This window comes from Lipophrys pholis, assembly GCF_963383615.2.
Source record: "Lipophrys pholis genome assembly, chromosome: 1".
Taxonomy (NCBI): domain Eukaryota; kingdom Metazoa; phylum Chordata; class Actinopteri; order Blenniiformes; family Blenniidae; genus Lipophrys; species Lipophrys pholis.
Genome location: NC_137635.1, coordinates 39,235,095 through 39,259,607, shown reverse-complemented (window position 1 = coordinate 39,259,607; position 24,513 = coordinate 39,235,095). Strand labels below are relative to the sequence as shown.

At 41.4% G+C, this 24,513-nt stretch overlaps 1 protein-coding gene across 2 annotated transcripts; it reads left to right on the top strand.

The window, feature by feature from the left end:
* The first annotated feature begins 2,510 nt into the window (after positions 1–2,510).
* wls (Wnt ligand secretion mediator) lies at positions 2,511–24,466 on the top strand. Of its 2 annotated transcripts, XM_080461917.1 has the most exons (13): positions 2,597–2,843; positions 6,602–6,874; positions 11,178–11,302; positions 12,601–12,762; positions 12,970–13,106; positions 17,239–17,407; positions 18,479–18,598; positions 19,896–19,993; positions 20,116–20,179; positions 21,047–21,190; positions 21,705–21,788; positions 22,135–22,303; positions 23,289–24,460. In XM_080461917.1, exons 1-13 carry the CDS (start codon positions 2,738–2,740, stop codon positions 23,396–23,398), a joined length of 1,761 nt encoding a protein of 586 aa, XP_080318043.1. In that variant the 5' UTR covers positions 2,597–2,737; the 3' UTR covers positions 23,399–24,460. The 2 variants fall into 2 exon arrangements, with proteins under 2 accessions (XP_080318042.1, XP_080318043.1); XM_080461916.1 differs by lacking the exon at positions 18,479–18,598 and having other exon boundaries at positions 2,511–2,843; positions 23,289–24,466.
* Positions 24,467–24,513: the final 47 nt, after the last annotated feature.

The window sequence follows — 24,513 nt, the reverse complement described above, 5'->3', positions numbered from 1 at the left end:
TTAGGCTAGTTCATATTATCATCAAAATAACTAGTTAGAATCTCGAAATTAACTTTAATGTAGACACATTTCTACATCTGTGGAATCCTGATCACCTGAACTGATTATACATGCAGTAATACAAATTTGAGTGCGCCCCTGGTGGTCAAATCAATATATTGCAGTTAATGTCACAATTTCCTCAAAGCTGGCTAATTTCTTTTTTTGGGCCTGATTAGACTTTCTGATGGACCGGCTTTGACCTGCGGGCCACATGTTTGACATCCCTGATCTAATTACTTATTCAGAAAATTTGGTTTTTAGGGAAAAATTAAATGCAGCTTTTAACATTTTGGCAAGTCATCTTGGCATCCAGTCCATCCACTCAGTCGACTTTTTCCAGTTTGGACATTTTGTTTTACAAGGTTGTTGGTTTTTCAGTTGTATTTACTGTTGGATGCACCAGTTGCTGCACTTGCTGCCGAAATGCTGGAGAGGAAAAGTGACAACACAATAGAGCCACTCTATCAAACCGTTGTTTTGTAAACCAAAATGCACTGTCATATTGTGTACAGTTCTTATCTGTGATTGCAGCTTCGGCACCTGCTTGTTCTTCATCTCCTGGTTCCCGAGGACAGACTAAATATTGGAGTGTAGACTAAAGACACACTCAGCTAGAAGAAAAAAATAGATCACAAGGTCACTCTTTTTGATGATGTTACTTTTTGTAAGCCTCTGAAAAACATGAAAACTCAGAAATGCAGTGAAATTGTGTTTAGTTTAACTTATGGCTTCTTCTTCTCCCACTGAGCTGAGGACGAACTAAATGCTGCAGTGTCACTACAATATCTTGATTAACAAACATGTGATTATGGCACTGAAACTATAATACATTTATTTATGATTATAATGCCGTACAGATTGTGTCATATAGAACTGTTTTATTTATTTATTATATATTCTTTCGGAATTGGAAACTTGTCATGCTGGTAAAGCCTTTAAATCCTGACATTGAATCATATAATATTGTAGAATATGATATTTGTTACAAATCTGCATTGTAACAACCTGCTGCTTCTTTATTTTCCTTTCATGTGACTGATGACCAACGAGGTGATAGAAAGGCTCTTTTAAATAATGTTTGAAATTTTGGGTAAAACTGAACATGACAGTCAAAGTTGGCACCGTGAGTTACACCCACTCTTTGCAGCTGAGACTCAGTTGATGGGAAAGGTTGAATACTATTATCCATGTTGGCAGTTCAATCCCCAAACTGGTCATGTTGAAGTGTCGAAGTGTCCGTTGCCAAAACACTCAACCTCCTGTTCGCTCTATAGTGTGACCACCTTGCATGTGTGTCTCAATGACTGTGTAAGCAAATGATTCAATCTGAAATTGAGAAACTGACTATATAAGAAAAAAGTCTATTTACCATTTATACACAAAGTCCAGTCAAATATGACTGGACGGGGCAGTCATATTGTCAGACGGGGCAAGTTATGGGATGATGTATCTCTTTCAAAAAAACATTTCCTGTCATGTTATTGAAACACTTGAATATCGAATTGTATACAGTATACTATTTGTTACGAATATGAGTTGCAACTACCATCACCTTCTTTTTTTTCATTTGACTGCAGCCAAACTAGACACTTAGTATTTTTTTTTAAATAATTTGGTTATTGTAAACATTTTGAAAACTTTAAAACTAAAAGCTGTCGTGAATGTGTTCAGAGTGCTTCTTCTCTAGTTGGAATGAGGACAGAGTAGATTCTGCAGTGTCTCACTACACCATCTAGTGGGGGGAAATGAGATAAGCCTGGGCTTGGTGTTGGGGCTGCACAAACAGAGGCAACCAGAGAGATCTGGAGCTGTAAGGGATGCTATTTCTCAACTGGATTTTTTTTCCTATTTGGTTTTTTTGAGAGGAAATCCAGAGGGCCACACAGCGAGAAGGTTGTGGGTTGAAATACTGTCCGGGCCTTTCTGTGTGGAGTTTGCATGTTCTCCCCATGTGTGGTTTCTTATGGGTACTATGGGTACATGGTTGTCCTGTGATAGAGTGCAACTTTTTTTTATTTTTTTTTATTTCCATGAGCGCTATGTGTGTTTTGTGGCGGATGGGCGGAATGTGATTTAACCTCTGTGACGCAGAGGGGGGCTCATCCTTGAATTAAGGACAGACTAGACCAGAGTCCAGTAAAACTGTGTTACAAAATAAGGCAGAATAACATCATCTCTTCATGACTATACTTTTGTGTCATAAGAAGCTGTAAACTAGTGTCACTATGTTTAGTATCCACATCTATTTTGAGTTGGATTAAGTATAGATTTTGAAGGACAATGTGTTGACGGTCTTTAAAAGCACTAAACATGAGATGGGACTTCTATAACCTGCCTTTAAATAGCTCTGCAGGCACAACAGGGGCGCTATTATGAGGCGTTCAATGACACGGTAACCTGCATTACTCCCTCCAATGCAATGCAGTCTCTCTCTCTCTCTCTCTCTCTCTCTCTCTCTCTCTCTCTCTGTTCGGGGATAAGGCTGAGCGCTGTTCGGTCATGTGATTCCTCTTTTTTTTTTTCCTCCTCTTTTTCCTCCTTCGAAGTTGAAAAGCAGGAGCAGAGCGGTAGAGGGGGCCCAGCTTTTGCTTTCCTACTTGCAGTGGATGCAGCCGTGTCGTCCTTTTTTCCGCCACATTACTGTGTTTTCTGTCTCGCTCGGTGTGTTATTTTGGACTCCTGCGTCTCCTTCGCGATGGCGGGGGCTATTATTGAGAACATGAGCACCAAAAAGTTAGTGATAGTGGGAGTTACTCTGCTTTTGTTTCAGGCGTTTACCTTCATGGTCGGCGGATTAATTGGTAAGTTTTTCATTCCTCTTCATCGCTCCCTTTTGGCTGCCTTGTTTCGCGTACGCGCGCCTTTGCGCGTGCGTAAAATGTTGGCGTGTGCGTAAAAGTGTTCGCGTGGTAATGGAGAAAACCGCAGGAAAAGTTGTAACTTGTTGTGATGCATCTTCATACCAGCGCTACCGATTGCTTTACCAGACACAAAGGACGGTGGACGCCAACTTTTGAGCTGTATTTTACCTTTCCCGGCCTCACCAAGCCGCGCACGGACAATGCAGCCTAAGTGCACCTCCGATAAATCACTGCTTTGTATCAAGGTGTTTGCTCTTTGCGTGCTGCAACCGCTGGCATCTATAAATAACACAGGACGGCACACTTTAACGGCTCAAACGTGAATTCCATGTCAGTATTGCAGGCAAATTCCTCAACCTGTCGTGTTTTTTTTCCCTCCCACTTCTTTGATCCAAACTCGACTGTTCTGCCCCTTTTTTTTTTTTTTTTTCCTCCTCCCCATATATATATATATATATATATATATATATATAATGCCCGTCTGCTGTGAGGGGCCCCAGGCAGCATCTCTACCTTCCTTTCACTCCTTCCACCTCCTCCTCCTCTTCCTCCCCCTTTATGTCTCTCCCTTTCCCCCCAAATCCCTATTGCCTGGCAGGCGGAGGCGTTCATGTTCCACCCCCCCAACTACTCTAGTTTCATTTGCATTGAGACAGACAGTGGTGCACTAGAACACACAAAGCTGTCAAAGTAGCATTTTTGCCTTGAGGTCTGTATTGGAGTTGCTGTCAAGTTTCTTCAAATCCACCCACGCACAGTCGGCAGAAGTTGAGTTCATGTGAAAGATGTCTGTGCCTTTCTTCCAGGGCTGAATCTGGAAACTATCCACCAGCCGGTCCCTCTGTGTCCCCGCAGTCCCTCTCACTCCCTGCATGGCTGATAAATTAGCTTGTTTGGTTCGTTCTTGGCTGAGATGGTTTTAATGAAGCCGGATTCCTTTGTGTTTGCTCGGTGGCCAGGGGCGGCAGGGGTAATTGAGTAGAAAGGGGTTTTTCTCCCCTTGTTTCCCGACAAACCCGGGAACACGGCATGGGGTCAGCGGGCCGAGGGCTTGGCTATTATTCTGGACACACTGCAGTGGAGACTGGAGTAGCCGCTGGACGCACAGGGTCACTTGATAATTGAACTCCAAGGGGTTCCAGATAACTAGCTTTAATTCCGTTTGATGTGTCTCCTTTCTTGTTTCGTGCCTTTTTGTGTTGTTGCTGCGAAACACATTGAAATGACTGCCCCAGTTTTAGTTTTATGTTGCACTCCTATCTCCCCTGCAGGTGTGTAATCTGTGGCATCTGCCCTTTAGCTCTCTGATATGAGGAACAGATAGGATTGGATGTTGAGATAAGAAATTCAAATCTGCTTACTTTCACAAGATTTTGATGGTTGATGTTTCTTTAGGAACATAAAAACCTTTTGGTGTTTCTTCTTGCTGCTTGCCAGTGTAGAAGCAGTGGCATTGATGGCAGCCTTAAATCTTCCTACATATGTTACTAATCCTTTTACTGAGCTGGATCTGAAAACTCAGGGCTTTCATGTACACCACCCCATCCCCCTTTCCCGTGCCTGTGAGCCTGTACACTCCCCACAAGTACCCTCAACAATGATTACAGCTTATGGAGTCTTCCTAGATGCGTCACCATCGACTTCATGGTGAACTCATTCAGAACTGGAGTGTTCCTTCCATATTCCTCTCAGGCTGTTTCATGCAGCTGAGACTTGCAAATACATATTTTTAAGTCTCATATTTAAGATAGATGTGGCTGCACAAGGACTTCCACTTGCATGTTTTGAAGGCATTTCAAAGTTGTTTTGCCAGTATGAGTAGAGTCAATTTACTGTTGACATGACCCACTATTCAAATCGCAGGACACAAGGACGTTTGGTCTTGTGTCTCTGGTTCCTCTGTCTCCACATGTAATCCCAGACTGACTTATTTGTTTAGTTCAACACTCTCTCGGGGGGGGGCTACTCCATCACTTTCAAGACTCCTGGTTTATTTTTACCCTGAAGATTGTTCCTAATCACACCGACTGTGGTGATTATCCCCTGTTGCAGAGTGAATCTGAACCTTTGAGGGAATAAAATATAAACCTTTTCCACATCTGCTCTGAAACATTAACACAATGATGTATGATTTGATTCCTCCTGGCTTCTTCTTTGACTTTATATGTCAGCAAGGTCCTTGTGATATGTGTTGATTTGTTGCGACTGTCTCAGTGTGATAACGTTACACGTCTGGGAGCAACCATATTTGCTTTTCTTTTCTATTGTGTGTAGAGACTAATCTGTACTCACAAACTTCAGATCACTTCCACTGATGCCTGTATTAGGGCTGCAACTAATAATCACAATAAATAGAGTGGTTTATGATTTAAATGTAACACATAATTTGCCCCATACCAGCACTGAATACATTTTCTTTTAATGTTTGTATTTTCTATGGCTTGCTTCATGTTGACTAAGCTGCAAAGAAGATGAATGGATGATGGATATGCTTTTTGATAACTTAACTGATTTGCTTGACTCTTTGCCTCGTCTTGGCAAGAAAAGTCGTCAGGCTTCTGTCACCCGAATCTGTATAAATTGGGTGTAGAAGATAAATTACAAATCTTACTCTGATTCATTTGGGTCCATACGCTCAGGGATACCTGGTTAGACTTGATGCCATGTCTGTTATCCCTGACATCTGCGAAAGAGGATTTATTAGAATTAAATAATTTAACATTACCTCTGCTTAAGTTTCGAGGCAAAACCTTAACGGCCTATGTTCACTATAATATGGTTTGGTTTTCTTGCCTGTAGCAACATGAGTATTGGGTGCTGCCATTAATTTCAACACCTGTGATCGAGGACATGCAGAATTTAGCACATCGCAGCGAAGTCTCTTACAAAGTAGTCACTTCAATAGTCTTGAAGTGATGCATGTAAGTGTTACCTCGGATATTCATGGGTTAAAATTTGCGTGAAGAGTGATAAGACTCAATCAGGAAGTAAACATCGGTGTCGCTTTTAGAGAAGTTTTTCTAGACACGGGCGTAAAGCTTTCAGCGTGACTCTCGGGCTGCAACTTAGAAAGCGGTGGCAACACGGCAAAGGTTGTGCATTTAAAAGTTGGGAATGAATCACTGCGGCTATAGTCTCAAACCTGTCGGATGTCGTTCACACCAGGCCTCGAGCTTTCACAACGGGAGACCAAAGTTTTTGTCTTCTCATGATAATTACAGATCAGATCCCAAGCATTTAAAAAAAAACAAAACCCTCCTGTGAGCGGCGACTACAAACAGCAGTCTTGTCAAACTCATGAATCTGAATGCGTAAACAATGTAATTGGTGCCTGAGAGCTTTCGGGAATTTTTCCTCCCCATCACTTCAGACTGGGAGAAAGGGGGAGGGCGAAGGAGCCTTGCTTCCAGGCATTTTCTAAACAGTGTTAAAAGTAATTGCCAAAGTGTTTGGATGGATTTGGCACAGATCCCAAATGGTGACTGTTGTTAATGGTTGCTAAGATATTGATATGGCCAATGCATACTTCAGTCCACAGCCCAAAGTTTTATTTATTGATACTTATTCCAACCTGTTGTGTGATTTATTAGTTTGGAAGGGAAGTTTGGTTTGGCAGGATCTTGAAACGCTTTGCTGCGGTGTTTCAACATTACGCCCGCTCTTATGTCTCTCTCTCGCTCTGTGTTTTGTCTCGCCAGCTCCCAGCCCCACTTCGGCGGTCCCCTACTTGGCCACTAAGTGCGTAGACACAATCAAGCACCGACAAGAATCAAAATGGTTCATGCCTTGGGGTCCAAACCAGTGTGACAAGATCCGTTCCTTCGATGAGGCCATGGCCAAGAAGATCGAGGCAAACAACATCGTCTTCGCTGTCCACATTCCTCTCCCCAACAAGGAGATGAGCTCCTGGTTCCAGTTCATGCTGGTCATCCTGCAGTTTGACATCGCATTCAAGATGTACAACCAGATACGTGAGAACCGACACTGTCCTCTTGGGTTTTAAAAGATGAATTGTTAACTTGGTGAACCGTGACTCTAAGTGGTTCTCCTTTGCTCGTACAGTCCTCACACAGCTTTTCTCCATGGTTTTTTGTCTGTGTCAATATTTTGTCTCTGTGGTATTTCTTGGTTTCCCAATGTTAAGGGGAGTATTTACAGAGACTCATTGTGATCAACCCAGCCGCTGACTTTTTCACATTCACTGTCACTTTTAATCACTCCTATTCAAGAGCACATTGTTTCAGTTCACCAAAAATGCTCAATGGTATTTGTCTTATATTCCTTTTTTATTTGCAAATGTCCAGGCAGGACATTGCTTGAGGGTTCTTATTTGAATCTTTCTCAGCACAGTGAAGGCTTTGGGAATTCATGGGACTGCGTCTTGTTTGGTAGATTGGGTTTCCGTTACCCTGAAAGGCGGCAAACAATGATGGATGTCCTGCTGCTTTGTTCTCTATAGGCAGATAAACCTCAGGGGTTTGGTAAATAGTTTTGTCAAGACGGGTATGTAAGGAGAGGAGAAATGTAACCTGGACTCATTCTGTGTTAATGCAGGAAAAATTAACTGGTTGAAAGCAACCGAGACTCACAAAATTTTGACAAATGTCAGATATGAGATTCTCCCAGATTTTTTTATTTTTTTTTGAACATTTATTTGTTTTGCATATTTTTTTCCCCCCCAAACAGTCAAATGAATTTGTAACTTTTTTTGTGACGTAGTGGGTGCAGCATATATACATTACAATTTGGTAATAATTGCGGTAAATCGGCTACAGTTGTTTTGAAGCGGCTGAATGAGACCTAGCGGGGAGGCAATGAAATGACAGGGGTTTGGTCTTATGGCGAGGTGCTCCTGAATGAGGGGATTAGAGGAGATGATGAGTAGGTTGCAATATGTTTGAAGCAGGAAAAAAAGCAAGAGTGATGAACACGTTGAACAAAAAACTAAAATCCTTCTGGCTTGATGACCGGGCCGGACTGTCTACAACACCACAGCTGTTGAGGGATGTTTCCAGTCTGTAGTGGTCAGTATCAAAAGTGGTCCAATTATGCATGTGTTCATAATGTTGATATTGGTCTATACATTGTTATGTGACTTAGTTGCATATTTGCTCAGTGTTTGATATAAACATGTGAGGTCAGTTATACCCTTGAAGAGTGTTGCCACATTTTAGTCTGAGTTATCTAAACCGTCACGGTACAATGGCAGCCTGCTCATCTTCAGCATCCTTTATTTGTTCTCATTTCGGGCTTTTGTGGGAATGTGTCAGAGGTGCTGTGGGTTGTTTACTGCCTGGCTGTCTGTGGTCCACAGTGAATCACACGCTCATCAGTCTGACAGACGTGTCTTTGTGGCAGATGCTGCCAACTCATTTTCATCTTTCTGCACTCCATGAGGTGCGGGTTTTTTTTTTTTTGCGTGCATGCAGGGAGAGTTGAGCGCTCTAACTACAATATATAAAACGTGTGACACTCGGATTATGTTCATTTTATTAAATGCAAAGACAATAACTGCTACTTTTCTTCTAAAGGAATAAGGGCAAAAGACAAATTTCCTCATTTAATTTCATAAATAAATATCAAATTCTTTTTAGGCACTAGTTCAGCCTTTACATCTGGCATTGATTTCATATAATAGCATATTTATATATATATATATATATATATATATATAAAATAGATCAAATTCTCAATGAGGTGGCCTGGAGGTGAGAGAAGCAAACTTTGGATACGAGTGTCGCTGGTTCGATTCCCACAGCTCCGGCCCTCGTCTTTTATGCTGCCCGTGCTGGTAACTCGCTGTCCCTGGTCTCTTGAATAGGTCACGTGCCAAAAAATGGGCTGTCCTCCTTGGTCCAGTGGTATTGTCTGCCATACGGTAAAAAAAGGAAGAGAGAAAAAATGGACAAATGTGCCGTTTCTTTAAGACTAGCCCAGGCTTCAATAATTTCCCTCTTAAAAAAATATAAAACGAAGCTATTCTATTCTTTTGAGTCTGACTTTACTTACCTTCTATGGGTCCAGACTGTTTTAATCAGCGAGTCATTTCAAAGATTAGATTTTTATCTACCTTGAAATTCTGTTTGTTTAAATGTCCTAAAAAATGTGCACAGGTTTTTAATTAATAAAAACCCCATCTGTTTATGTTTTAGTCCCAAGTTTTACTTTGGTAAATTGTATTTATTTCTGTTTCAAGCACTTGTGCTTTGTTATAAAGGAAAATTAGACGAACTTTATTCTGTTTGGGTTCTGCCCTTGAGTTTTTTTCTTTTTATGAAACGATTCAGATTCTATTGACAGACGAGTTAGGTGCTAATTGGACGTTTAAAAAAAGTTCAGATAATGCCAATGTGTCTATTGTAGCCAAACAAGACCACATCACTTTCCTTCTATAAATCGTCACCAGGGGCCTCATTTATAAAGGTTGCTTACGTACAAAACGGGTCCCGTAAGATGCTTACGCCACTTCCCACGCAGTGTTTGTGATCTAAAAAAAAAAAAAAAACTTTGCAGGAGAATATGCCAACTTTGAACCTTGCGCACGCACATTTTGGAGACGGGGAACTTGGCAGCGCTGATGGTGACGAGGAGAATTGAAGCCAGATTCATCTCATGCATTTAATATCTTCAACTATTAGACTTTAAGATCCACGTTATCATAAACAGTCATGAGCGGGGGATAGAACTGATTGAAATTAGACTTTTACACACCATGTCACAGTTGATAATCAGAGTAAGCACATAAATAAATACTGCGGTGACAGCCGTGCGTAAAGCTGCACTGTGGATGTGCTGCACCACCATGCGCTCTGGACGCACTGCTGCGGAGTAAGATCATTTTCCTGACCTCCACTTCCTCCATGACTATTTCGCTCTCAATAAAATTCCTTTTCTTCTTTTTTTTTTTTTTTTGCCAGGATTTAGCATCAAATGCCGGTGATCAACAGGCTGATTGAGATGCAGAAATAGTGACGAGGCACTTTGCATTGACCATTTATGGTAGAAAGTGGGCGTGTTGAGGAGGGATAGGAACTGCTCAACCTTCCAGGTGGACTGAGATTTATAAAAGGAAAGTGTGTGCAGATGTACACACAGCTTTACTGATCCAAATTTTTTTTTTTGGCACACGCCATTTTCAGCTTTTGGGCGCACGTACATTTTTAGTAGGAATCCTATGCAATGTTTTATAAATGAGGCCCCAGAGCAGCTGCGTCACAATAGATAAAGAAGCTCTTCTTCTTTGACCACCTTATCTGTGGGACAGCAATGGTTCAGGAGATGAGCATCGCCTGTATTAATCACCCCAGCCTCCACCCAACCTCCACCCCGCACCCAGCACCCCTTGGCCAGAGTCCAGCAATAACACAGCTGCTTAGGAGGCTTAGTTTCTGTGGTGATGGCGGCTGGACTGAAGTGGAATGTTTGCATGAAGTGAGTTGACATTTGAGGGCATCGGGCTGGACCAATGGCAGCGAGGAGGGCATTACAGAGACATTCTGCTGCCAGTTTTCATCTGGTTCCCTCCCCCCTTCCCCTCTCTCTGCCTCTTTTTTTTTTTCTCCCCCTTTTCTTCCAGCCCAGGCCACTGGGTTTCTTTCTCTTCACTCCAGCTTGTTTCATAACGGCACAAGAGGCACTCTGGAGAGCTGGACGAGAGAACACTTGGCTTTGTAATGTGATCTAAAGATGCAATTTTAATAGCTTGGCTGTGGATCTTTTTGTTGGATTTGCCGGGCTGTGCTGTTAGACGCCAGCTCAAGGCCTTGTTGAAGCTCCCGTCGAGCAGAAAGCAACCTAGATTCAGGGAGATTTACATTTTGAGAAGTAATCCTTTTAGTGCGTCAGGTTCAGACGAGTCCCAGAGAGCAGCACCTCATATTAACACGATGAAGTAAATTAACATCTGAAATACAAGCGCATTAAGAGGAAGGTACATTTGCAGACTGTGGCGATGAATATTGGTGTTCCTGCAGTGCTCTGTTCACCTAGTTTGTATTGAAAGCGCTCTGACTGTCTATCACCAAGACTTAATTTGGCCTCAGCACTTGGATGGAAACAGGCAGCAGGTTTGTGAAGCACAAAAGGAATAAAACGCATTTAAATACAAGCAGATTAATGCATTATTCAGTGCAGCTATTCCTCTTTGCCTGAAGTACCATTTGTTATTACTCTTCAGTTACTTTGTGGGGGTTATTTAATTGTGTTTCTCCATATAAAGACTATTTTCTGGCTGGAGTGGTTGAATGTAATACTGATTTGGTCCCCCCCCCCCAGACGATGGAGCGATGGTTACCATTGATGTTGCCCTGGCTTACAGAGATGACACAGTCAGCGAGTGGACGGAGATGGCTCATTCTTTTGAGCAGAGGAGGCTCAGCTGTAATTTCACCACTACCAAGGTAATGAGATGAAACCTTGTGCTTCAATGTAACTCATCTTTTAAAATTCCTAGAGGATTTCACATTGTGATATGATGTTTGATAGATTCAGGAAATCGTGTTTAGTGATTCTATATGTTAGATTTTTTTTCTTCATCGTTGAAAGTTTTCTGCTCCATCCATTGCTTAGTCATTAGCCTGGTGCGCTCATACTGGGAGGCCAGCTTCTCAAAGACCTTCTCGCAGGAAGAAAGCGCCGACTATGAATTACAATATCATCATCTAGTGGTGCAACGAAGGAATACTCATTTAGTCTTAAGTAAAACAGTTGAAATATGTCAGAAATTACAATTTGTGACTTTGCTTACAGCATTTCAGGCTGTGGTGATGTCTGAAATTCAGGGATGATGCTCAGCAGCAAAATCTTTGTGAATATACAAACAACCTACCGCAAAGTGTTTTCTCAACCAATAAATACCATTTAGCCTCCGATTGTCTCAGGCTAATGGGGCATGATGTTTATAGAAGGCTGCCACGATCCGAGCAATACTAGATTGCTTTAGCTACATTTTGTTCGAGCATTATATCTATTTCTAATTTACTCTGATGCATTTTCACATTTCCAAGATTTTGAAAGAGGCTTTCTTATTCCTTGACTAATTCAGACTTCAAACATAAAGACACAGTTATGTAACTGTAACTGAAACTTGTCAGTTTTCCAGTGAACATTGCCTCCTGTTAACTACAGGGAACTTTATTGATGATAAATTACACAATTTCTGATTGAATGTAAGTAATTAGAGTCATGTATTATGACATTTCTCTGGAAACTGTCCCATGTGCTTACATATCGTGAGGAAATGTTTTTTTTTTTTTTTCAAATACCAGCCTGACAAAAATTTGTCAAACATAGGTAGAGATGATTCTGAAAGTGTGTACTTAACCACATCTACTGTTACTTCCTTAAAATTATACTCTTTTTTTTTACGACTGAAAGTGTGAAAAATGCTCAAACGTACTAAACAGTCTTCTTCCAAACTACCCGGAGTACAAGTTACTTTTGAACTGCATTTCCAACATGTGCTCTGAACGTAAATATTTTAGAAGGTATATAAAACTTTTACTATGTTAATTAATTTTATAAACGCCTATAGAAAATGTAAAAGGCAGAACGTATTTGTAAAAAAAACCCATCATCAAAAGGTGTACTCGGTTACTATCGTACTTGTGATTTAAAAAAAAAAAAACAAGAACAACAAACAAGCAAAGTAGATGAAATTCTGTATTGACCTGTTGTTGTGTTTTTTGTCTTGGTCCAGACCTTTGAGAACGAGGGGCGTCACTACGAATGTGACCTGATGCCATTCATGGAGGTGGGGAGTGTATCGCATAAATATTATCTTCTCAACATGCGTCTGCCTGTGAATGAGCGCAAGAAGGTCAACGTGGGGATCGGAGAAATCAAAGACATTCGCCTTGTTGTAAGTTTTCTTGACTGACTCTTGTTTATGTTTGACCACATAGCAGCCATTGTAAATCCACAGTAGGTAAAACTCTTGATTTTTGAAAAAAAAATTTATAAATGCAATATTACAGCACATATAAACTTCCGTTGGGGAGATAATCCGAACTTGTGCATTTACATGTGTACTTTATATTGACGTGCCGTTTCTTTTTATTTTCTCAAGAGCATCCATCAAAACGGAGGCTTCACCCAAGTATGGTTCGCCATGAAGACGTTCCTCACTCCCAGCATCCTCATCATCATGATCTGGTACTGGAGGCGCATCACCCTGATGAGTAGACCCCCTGTCCTCCTGGAGAAGTACGGCAATTCCCTCACCATTATTATCAGATTAAATGATTTTTATTTATGGAGTACTAATGGTTTGAATCAGCCACAGATTAATAACAATTTGCTCAATCTGACTGATGAAGGATAAGTGACAGTTCAGCTGGATAACTATAGTAACAATCGGGCTGGAAGGCACAGTGTCCCTTTACTATGTCTGCTGTTTGAAAGCACTTATTAACTATTGATGAAATCTACAACTAGGTCATGTTAACTGTGTGCAGTACGGGTCACCCAGATCAGAGGGTGTCATTAAAGAGACGTCTGGAGGAATGTTATCCAGGATAAACACCAGAAGACATTCAGCTTGGTACCGACGTTGTTGAGCTGTCAATTTATATGCTTGGGGCATCTCGCCAACGATACTGTAAATAACACGCACAATTGGTGGTTACATTCAGAAGGCTTTTGTGTTTTGCCCCCAAATTTCTCAGACAAAACTATTTGTATTTTAATGAAAGTTCCAAAAAAAAATTCAAATCTTGTTTATGTCTTGAGCAAACTCTTGGTAATTCAAGCTCACACACACAGGTATATGTGGCTGAAATGGGAGAACTCTGTGCTGTAAAACCTTTTAGGCTTTTCTCTGAGCCCAGTGTTTGTCTAACCCCCGGCTGTGCGGGGACGACGGATCTGCAAGAGGCAAGCGCTCTACGCCACAGGAAGCTCCTGGCGAAGCGTGAGACGCGTTACAAAATCTGCAAGCCAGCACTCAACTGACACATGCTGCACACACGCATTTAGGACAGAAACACACCAGCGAGCAAGAGGCCACATTTATACACACACATGCACACACACACACACACACACTCAAAGTCTCTCTCTTTCATTCTGTCTTTTCCGGCTCACAGCTCTTATTCCCAGATGACCAGCGAGCTCTCAGGAAGTGCGACTCGCACCCTATTTGTGGACAGCGGATGATTTTTTCATGCTGTAAAAGCTTCGCTCGAGTCTCTTGTCGCGCTCGCCCACAGAGGTGTCAGAATAGTAGACCTCAGATTTCCTCTGAACTTGGAGGACAGGGACCGAGGGAATTAAGCTCGGTGTGGTGTGACTCATAAAGTGAAGAAAATCACTGGATGGAAATTGTGCTTACATTGTGAACTAACATAAACAAATGCCGTGTGCACTGCAACTTTTTGTGGCAAGAGAAGTCTTGGTGGGATTAAAAACATTTGTGATGCCTCACTTCACTTGAAGCTTGTGTCGGAGATTCCGCATGTCTGGGAACTGGCTCACCCGCATGGAATGCAGACATAATCCATGTTATTAGTTGCACCTTTTCCTGCTGTTTTATGCCAAAACGTTCAATAAAAAAAGGGTTACAACAGGATCTCCGTTGCATTGGCTTTACAGATTTTCAGAGCAGACCTTTTTGGAGTATTGTGGCCACACAGACCGGCTCACAGAGAAATGTGCCGGTCCCAGTTCTGCCGTCTGGGTTGACGGTGCTCAGAACACATTCCCTGCATACCATTCAAATGTGGTTTCACTCTGCAAAATGCCTCCGACGACGCGTCTGAAGTGAATTAGCTTAGAACCTGTCTTACATTACCGAAAAGGCCTGTGCCTACTTGTTTGAAGTTACTTTTATCTTTTGCTTCGCTTCCTCTTCCTCTATCTCTTATGCCCTCTTGACTCTATATTTACGATCACCCTTTCATCTGCGAGTGGCATGCAGGGACCTGCTCTCGTTACCAGAAAGACAAGCTGTATTATACATTACTTTGAGCCGCTTGTTCTTAGTTTTGTTTTCTTTCCAAATGTCATAGGGGAAGCAAACTCGGCTCTAGTAATTAGGTAGATGAATTATTTTGAAGTGGAGGAGTCGGTCTTCTGTGGCTACTTCATGTCCTTGCTGCTGAATAGATAATTTAATCAATAATGTCCCGAGAATCTAATGAGCCTCTTTCAGAAAACACAGATGTTGCTGTTCCCTACAACGTTAATTGGATTTGGTGAAAAGATGTAGGGCCTGAATGAAGTTACTGTATGTTCTATCATACAATGTGGCTTCTATTGAAGAATAACTATTTTTTATCACAAATTCACACAGATTTTAACTTGTTTAGCGCCGGTGGACGTGCTGGTATATCTAAGACCTATAAATAGGTGACTAGAGTTGTGCTGAAATTTCTGGAAGGTATGTAACAACAATGTCTAAGTGTAAATATGTACTGTACTGTGCAAAAGGTTTGGGCTGCTGTATCATAAAAGATAAATTATAAAGGATTTGAGTTTTAAATTTGTATTAATTTGATGAACAAAAATGCTGAAATGGGAAAGAAATCAGTATTTGTTGTAACGACCCATTGATTTCAAAGAGGATCAGCTCTTTTCAGCATACTTGCAGAGTTTTTGAAGCCCAGATCTTCTCGGGTATAGTCTCTTCATGGAAACCCACACAGACTTGATCATTTAAATCACTTCCAGGACCCTTTGTTCTTCTTTACACCGAAGGTAGTTCTTGTAAAATCATTGGATTTGGGGTTATTCATCTCAATCTGAGACCTTCCTGCTGCTATTAAATGATGGATAAGAATTAAGGCTGCTCGATGTGTCGCACAGTTCTCGTTATCATAATCTTAATGTGAGCAATATACATAGCGCAAAAGACTGAACTGCAGTGGAATTCTTACTGTGATTATTCATTCTCTGCATGTCAACATGGGAGATGGAGCCCATTTTCTCTTGATCCCTACCTTTTATCTTGATGCCCGTGGCGAAGATCAAGTGTATCGGGAGAGAAGCAACAGGACAGCATCTTGAGCGAGCATATTGTCAGGGAAAGGTTTGTGGATTTCAAAAAGAGTGCAGGTATTTGGAAGCATGGATTTAAGAAGCAAAGAAGTTGATATAAATAAAGAAATACGTAAGTATATTTTCACAAGCTTTACTGTTATTACTCTCCTCTGACTTTGACCGAGCTCAGGTTGGATCGGAAATTTTCTGGACGTTAACTTTTTGACGTTCACAGTAATAAAGTCTGAAAAAGTTGTGAGCGAAGAATTCAGTTTGAAACATTGCTTTTTGAAACTCGTCTAAAACCTAGTTTGAGAACCACTTCATCCATCCACCCACTTTCCCACTAAGTCCGTATTAGGTTGCGATGTCAGTAAAGAGAGGAAACACGTCCAGACATCTCTGTCCCCTGCTACTTCCTCCATTTTATCTCGTGGGTTGGGGGTGGGGGTGGGGGCCACTCCCTGATCAAACCAAAGATAACATTTCTCCAGCGAGTCCTGGGCCCACCTCGATGTCTCCTCTCAGTCAGAAGTGCCAAGTAAACCTCTAATGGGAAGCGACCAAGGGGCCAGTTCATCAGATGCCCCACCCTCATCAACTGGCTGCTCTCAATGTGGAGAAGTAGCGGCTCACCTAAAGCTTTAGAGTGTGATAGAGTCATTCCCGGATTGCTGAACTGCTCAAAGAGTGAAGCACTGATCACACTGCAGAAAAAAACCATTTCAGCTGCTTGTATCCACAATCTCGTTCTTTTGGTCACGATCCAAAGTTCATGACTCGTCAGTGAGGGTGGAGATTTTGCCATTTCACAGCAATAATGAGAAAAGACTGAAATCCAGTTTGTTCAAATGTTAAAAATCTGTATTAACCATGTGATAACCCTGCATATTATCTCCCTGCTTTACCACAGCTGTTCCCAATAAAGCCCAGCCAGGAGCTTCTCATTGCTATCATGTTTGTTGCAGCAGGGAAGATGTTTTTCATTTACAAGGGACTCTCCAGAACCGAAGCGAACACCCCTGGTACATCACAAATATTGATTTGGAGCCAGTTTGGAAACTCCAGTCCAAAAATGGTGTAACAGCTGGTCATAAACCAGTCAGACATGAGCAAACCCATAAAACTCACTTAACCATAGTACATAAACCCATTACCTGTACATAACCCAACATGAAAAGCTAATGGTTTGACACTCGTCAAAAAGCCATTCTTAAAATCAATCCGCCTGAAACCTAATTTATTGATTTATATTGGGGTCTACATCAAATGCTCCGCTGGTTCACATCAACAGCAGTGGAAAATGACAATCCCAACTCAAATATCTGCACTATTTTTCTTCTAATTTTGTCTTACGCAGAGTAATCCTTGCACTGGGCATCTCCATGACCTTCATCAACATGCCTGTGGAGTGGTTCTCCATCAGCTTTAACTGGACCTGGATGCTGCTTTTCGGCGACATCAGGCAGGGCATCTTCTACTCCATGCTGCTCTCCTTCTGGATCATCTTCTGCGGGGAGCACCTCATGGTACGGTACATGACATGCTTTATGGTTTTCTGGCTGACCTGCAGGCTTGCTTGCCAACTGTGATCTCACTTCAAGCCATTGAGGTCTGAACTCATCTCCACTCGCAGCTCGTCTGAGGCCATTTTTATGGTGTCGGAAGTGAAAAGATTAATTGCTTCTCAAACAAAACAAAAGTGAGTGCTTGCTGAGAGTAATGCTCCGGGGGCTTCATCAGTTTGTCTTTCTAAATCCATTTTCTAAATTAAAAGAGCACGGCTAATTTTACTGAATGGTCAAACGACTGAATATTTTGGTTTCATCTTGAAAACTTGAATTGTACAGGTTGGCAAACAGCATGATGGGAATGTCTTTTTTTAAAAAAAATTTTTTTTAAATAAATACGTCCCACTTGGCCACGCTGCACTCTCGTCTCAGCAAGGAGATGTATGGTTTGACTCCAGGTTTGAAGCCTTTTTTCTGTGAAGTTTGAAAGTTCTGAGAGAGAGAGAGAATGTTAAATTGACCATAACTGTGATTGTCTCTTTCGCTCTGTTTGCCCTTTGGTGGACTAGTGATCTGTCAGCTGGTACCAGCGCCACCATTCACGAGTAAAAAATGGATGAAGCAGAACAAGCTTTTTAACCTTTTAGCTCCGTGTGGATATACCTCTGTGCTTGCAGCTTCGGGAGCCTCTTTCACACTGTTTTCATCAGCTGTGTGGATGTAGTTGTAGACTGGAGCTCTCGGATCACCGATCTCACTGCGTCCGCAGAAAACCACTGAACTGACTGTGGCTGCTGACTTTGGGTTTGCCTATGCTGGTCAGTCCGCCCATAGGCTGTTTTTGTTTTGTTATTCTCTAAAGACGTTTTACACATTTGATTCACCAAACCTTGACTTATCAATTATTCCATCATTTTATTACTGTGCTCATTTGCCTGTCTGTCAGTCAGAATTGGCCAGGCGCTAATGTGAGATGTAACAACACAGTTTGTCTCCATAAGTTCATGTTCAACAGGTTAAAAGTGAAACTGGGTGCTTTTTGGTTGAAGGTTCTGCCTCCATCTTATCACCACTGTTGTTTTTGTCCAGGAAACCCAGTTCTTTGAGGCACTGGTTCTGGGCAGAGGAGAACTGAAGATGTGTGTGAGCTGTGTACCAGCCATCAAAATCCTCCCTGAACTTGACCTCCGTCCCACAAAAAAAATACAGGTCATTTTAATCGGACATCTCTCCTTTTGGCCTGGACTGGGGCAGTCATGGACCCCCCTCCCCACCTCCCCAGTTCAGAGCGTCCTAAAAGTTAGTGAGGTGTTTGATGAGCTCCATGTCTGCCTCAGACGGGACCGTTCTCAGCTCTCCGGACTGGAGTGCTCTGCACAGTAGCTTCTCTCTGTGTCTGCCTGAGTTTGCTCTCCTTGCTTATGTGTAATGAATTTGATTCGCTTCTGTGCTTCAAGTAAATCTGCACTCCGAGTTGATGCTGCAGTGTTTTCTTTTCATTTTTAACGCCTTAACAATATATATATTTTAACTCTCTGTTCCTTAGCCGAGTTGCTGGTTGTTTCTTCTTGTGGTTCCAGTCAACACGCTATTGTCTTTAAACTGCTGCGTCTGCTTATTATCGTGTCACTGATCACCCAATTTTAATTTTTATGTGTGTGTCTGCGTGTGCTACTGATGTGGCGTTTCATTTGGATTTGCATGAAGTGCACCTGTGCTTGGTTGTAGCCTTTGAACATATTTTCTCAATGATTTATCTGTTCTCCTTCGCTTTTGTAAACAGGTGATCTTTTTTTTATTTTTTTTAATCTCTTTTATTGAGTACCTTCTATGATATATTGAGATAATTAGAGGGGTTATCCAACATTGAAAGCCCATGGATGGAATTGAAATAGCAACATTTTCATGCTACAGTACATATTATTACTGATTTTCCAGGATGCATCCTTTATGTGCGTTCGTGCAAGTTTCTTGTGCTGACTATTGCGGCGCATGTTCTTGGTGTATACGGACCTAAAATTCTGGAATTGGCCGTTCATTTTTGTTTGGATACCTATAAATAAGATGCACAATCCCTTGGTGTAATGACAATTATGCCAAATGGTTAGTTGTTTTTGTTCAAATTGTATATTGACCTTAAAACCATCAGTGGAAGTAATCTAGAAAGAGGATCGTGTGACCACAAAAGACGGTGTATGCTACGTGCTCGACAAACGGCAACACACCTCGTTGATTCGTTGCTGTTCAAACTTGGACAATAGAACTTTTTTCTGGATCTTCTGGTGGAAACGAGTCCAGCAAGGACTTCTGTTAGTGTTCCACTCCAATTTCTCAGAGTGTAAAACACTCATTTTGATCAATGCGTTTGTAAACTGGAAAATGTAGAAAGTTGATTTAAGAAAAAAAAATAAATAAATAAAAGAAGAAGAAGGTTTTGAGTGCCACCTACAGCAGGACCAGAGTAAAACTCCACTTAACTTGTGTTTTGTTCTTTCCTATTCCTCAGGACCAGACGGAAAGGAATCGTTTCTCGGTGTACTGGAAGCAGGTCGGACCCATCGTGTTTGGCTCGTTCTGTCTCTTCATCTTTGACATGTGTGAAAGGTGAGACTCTTTCTTTGAGTTTTCACGCTTTGCAATACCTCCAGCTGCCGTTTTATATTTAGGCATATGACACAACGGTCTGTTGCACTTTCTCAAATTGTTTGTGTTTCTCTTTCCCAAAGGGGTGTCCAGCTAACCAATCCTTTCTACAGCATCTGGGCATCTGATGTCGGAACCGAGCTGGCTGTATCCTTTCAAAACAATTAGAAACCAGAAACTGTTGGTTTTGAAAAACTGTCTTTCTGCTGTAACGTGGAGAGCGTAGATTTCCAGGTTGTGTGCAGCCCCCCCGCAAAAAAAAAACATGTTTAATTATTACACATGTGCTCCTGATGATGGAACGATTTTATTTCAAGCTCCTCTTTTTCTTGACTCTGTCATCAGTTGGAAGCTGGAATCTCTAGGCCAATATGATGACAAATTATTCAGTGGTGCCATATGTTAAAGCTCTGCCCAGGGTTTTGGGATGGTGCTACTTGATATAAAAATCTTCTTCATACCAACTTTTAATCTCTCCTTCCTTTGTAGAGTTTACAAACAGATTTGGTAAAAACAGTGATATATACGCTCAAAACATTAAAATACAATTTCAAAAATGTTTTATTGAGCTTCCATAAGTTTTCAATTTATTACACATAATTTTAAACCTTCTGTTTTTAGTCTGTATGTACAATATCAACAAAGTTTAGCCTATGAGTCATTAAAATAAAAACACTGTATCCTAAAATGTTATATTTAATATTCTGTTTTTCTTCTTATGCCCATTATTCCATCATAATCACAAACACATTCGTAAGGTATGCTTCAGCCTTTAAGTTTGATTGTAGAAAAAATGGACAAATTTACTTTTCATTTATATAGTTTTTGAGCATGATTGTTCCGTATATCCAATTCTCTACTCCACAAGAAATCAATACATTTGTCTTCCCCTATCAAGAGTATGCAGAGCGTGCAGGACCTTTGTTTCCCAGCCCCTAAAGCAGTTGAATTCCTGAAACCATCTCCTACCTTCTCACTTGCTGCTCAGTACTACCTTGACTAATATTCCCTCAGATGGCGTTCATCATCGTCGCTGCGATCTGTGCCTGTCTCTACTTCCTTTTCCTTTGCTTCATGGTTTTTCAGGTGTTCCGTAACATCAGCGGTAAGAGGACGTCCCTGCCTGCCATGTCGAAGGCCAGACGCCTGCACTATGAGGTCTGTGGGGTTTGATGCTGTTGGTTTTAAATCACTTGCACGTGACGATCAATAATAATGCTCGGAGCTCTGGAACCCGGCAAGCCCTTCTCGCTAGAAGCAGTGCAAGTGTGTTTTGTAGTTCCAATTTCTCATTTGGAATTTATGCTGCTGAATTATCAACCAAACTTGCTTCCTTCTATGTGCGTATGGGCCTGTTGATCTTTTAAGTGTGGTGTGATCATACATATTATCACTGATAAACAAGTGGACGGCTTTTTCTCCCCATTTAAGATTGGGTTAAAGTGGTGTTCAGAAGTCCAACGCTTTGCTTTTGACTCAACATTTATTTTTTATCAGGACCTAATTTTAATTCTTTCCAGCTGTAAGAAAAACCCAATAATCTGCCGTCCAAAGAGACTAAGTTCACGTATTGATTTCTCCAAGTGTCCAGGGCCTCATGTTTAAGTGGTGAATATTTGTTTGTTTAATTGATGAGATGTTTTGCTAAGTATTCCTCTCTATCACCCTTCAGGGTCTAATCTTCAGATTCAAATTCCTGATGCTGGTCACTTTGATCTGTGCTGCCATGACGGTTATCTTCTTCATCATCAGTCAGGTGAGTGTCTCTAAGAAGGAGATTTAAAAAAACGGCTCATCCAAGTGTCGCCCACCACTCATCGTTTCGAAACACAATACTGGTAAAATCCACTTGCAACACTTACTATCAGTGTGAATCCTGTGGAAAGGTATGGCATCACACTATTTGAAATTGAAGATTTCAAAATGACCTCATATCAAAAGTCAATATGGGCTTTATGAACCTATTTACCTAAATCTTCAGCTTTTCGCTGAAACACATCCAAAGCCGTGAACAGTCGCATTGTTGAAACGTCTCAACATGAAAGCAGATTGCTGTGCGTGTCTCCACACAAAAGTGAGTTTCTGTTTGGTTTTGCGTGCAGGTCAACGAGGGTCACTGGCACTGGGGGGAGCACACGGTGCAGGTGAACAGCGCCTTTTTCACAGGCATCTACGGCATGTGGAATCTCTACGTCTTCGCCATCATGTTCCTCTACGCGCCGTCCCACAAACGTTACGGAGACGAGCAGTCGAGTGGTCAGTGCATCACCGGTAACTACGCGTTTTTCTCACTCCGTTTGTTGCTTTTTTAACCGTTAATTTGGATATTCTCTTTGTCAGTCGGTGCGCCATAATCAAATTTAAATTACAGTACGACACAAAATGTTAAAGCATTATCCTACAGGGCAGGAATTGTATTTGATGCGCGGAAGCGTGACAGTCACACTCTTCCAACACAACATCCAACTCCTCTGCCCATGAGGCCCTGGAATGCTCTAACTTAACTGCACCAGCTCATCATAACGCCACCAAGTGTAATAGTTTTTATACTTTCTGTAGTGTAGTGCCGACCACGGCACTGCTGGATTTCCCTTTTCTAGCTTTTAAAGAGAAGTGTGAATTTAGCAAGTCACTGTATTATTTATATTGTGATGTGTCCTGAATCGTCCGCACATTTTAAAACTAGTTGGATGAATAGGCAGCTTTACAAGCAGAGAGAGACGTCAGACAATTAGAGCTCCTGGAGACGATTCAATGCAAAGTTTGCTTTCAGAGGTGAGGGCTGGGGGTGGGACTGCGATTGAGAGGGACCCAGATTTCCCAGGGGAAAAAGGTCTCTTTGGCCCTAGAGGCGGATTCTAATGGACACCAGGCTTCCTTCCAGGCAGAAAAGCAAGGGAACAGTGACTAGAAAAGGAATGTGGGGGGGTAGTGAGAGGAGGTAATGAAAACCATCCGTCTCCTGACGTCAGTGACACCAAGAGAGAGAAAAAAGGCTCTGGAAGTTTTCCCAGTAGTGCATCAGGGGGTCTCATGGGATGAGCAGCTCGCTTCATGCTTCCATCTCTGTCTTGATTTAATTTCTAAAGTCTGGACTTCAACTTCTGTTTTCAGCAAACTGGGATTGTTGATGAAATCGAGTTGACTCATTGTATGTGCAGCAGCCTGTCGTAAAACGAGCAGGGACACCACTCTGATGAACAAGGCATGCAATTTGTTTTGATGATGTGCTTTTTTTTTTATAAAATGTGTGCAGGTGATGCTGGAGCGAACAGTGGGGAGGACATCCAGCTGACCACTACTATCACCCATGTCGATGGTCCCACTGAGATCTACAAGATGACAGGCAAAGAAGCCCAGGAATAGATTCCACACTGTTACCGAGACCCCCTCTCCACTGCTACGATGCCATATATGTAATCAAACGTGCCGTTTTTCTTTCTCCCTCTGGCCCTGAAACTGCATAAACGATCCACCTTCCAGGCAACCAACACTCTTGTAGTTGCTGCCCCTCTTGCGCTCGTTTACACTCCATTCCCGAGGCCCAAGTTGTATTTGTTAAGGCTGAAAATTAATACTCCTACCAGTCCTCTTCATTTCATGGTGGAAGTTCTTACATTTCATGCTCTATTTGAACTTCCTTGTTTCAAAATGTCGCACAATGCCTTTTCCACCAAGCCAGGTATTGAAAAAGCTGCTTTAAAAAGACATTCAAGTGTAAAGTAAATAATTTCTTGGTGGACAAAAGGTGCACTCAGCAGTTGTCAGTGTTTTTTTGTTTTTTTTTCCAAGTGCGGTCGTTAAACTATGTTGTGCGTAAAAGACCTGAGGTGGATTCTTTGGACAGCTTGCTCAGTGGAATTTCTTTTTTTCTGTCTCATTCAAAGCTTTTGAATCTATCGCCAAGTGTATCATGTGAAGTACTGCTGTCACTTACAGTCCTTTTATTGTTTATTTTTATATATCACTGGGGAAAATGTACAAAACACATAGCCACTTTGGGAAAAACATACTGTACGTTCATGTTACAATGTAGATATCTATTTTTTATAAAGTGCTTATTTTCAACTTCACAAAACATACACATCAAGCTGTATCAATATTGCTGAAGTTGACTGTAGCCTATTACACATGGTTTTTAGTTTTTTTTTTTTCCTTTTTATGCTAATTTAAATAAAAGAACCTTTTACTTATTGTTTGTGATTTGCCATATTTTTTTTTTCTTGTCAATTCCGAGTTGATCATTGTATGTATACTGAATCCTAAATTCAGTTTTGTGTTTTAAACCAGTTTTGAAAAACAAAATACATTAAGTCTGTCATTGAGGGTTTAGATCCCCCCTACCAATGAGTAAACCAACTGTACTGACCTATAATATCTTCAGCATTCAGTCATTTACCAGTAATAAACAATTTTATAATTAATTCAACAGTTGGGAAATCGCAGCATCTTTGTCATTGCAATGTGAAAACGTGAACATG

Bases quoted from the DNA above. Each gene is read 5' to 3' on its own strand.
- wls (XM_080461917.1), top strand. From the start codon at position 2,738: ATGGCGGGGGCTATTATTGAGAACATGAGCACCAAAAAGTTAGTGATA. The intron at 12,763-12,969 runs GTAAGTTTTCTT...TATTTTCTCAAG, and splicing joins TCAAAGACATTCGCCTTGTT to AGCATCCATCAAAACGGAGG. The intron at 20,180-21,046 runs GTATCCTTTCAA...ATATTCCCTCAG, and splicing joins ATGTCGGAACCGAGCTGGCT to ATGGCGTTCATCATCGTCGC.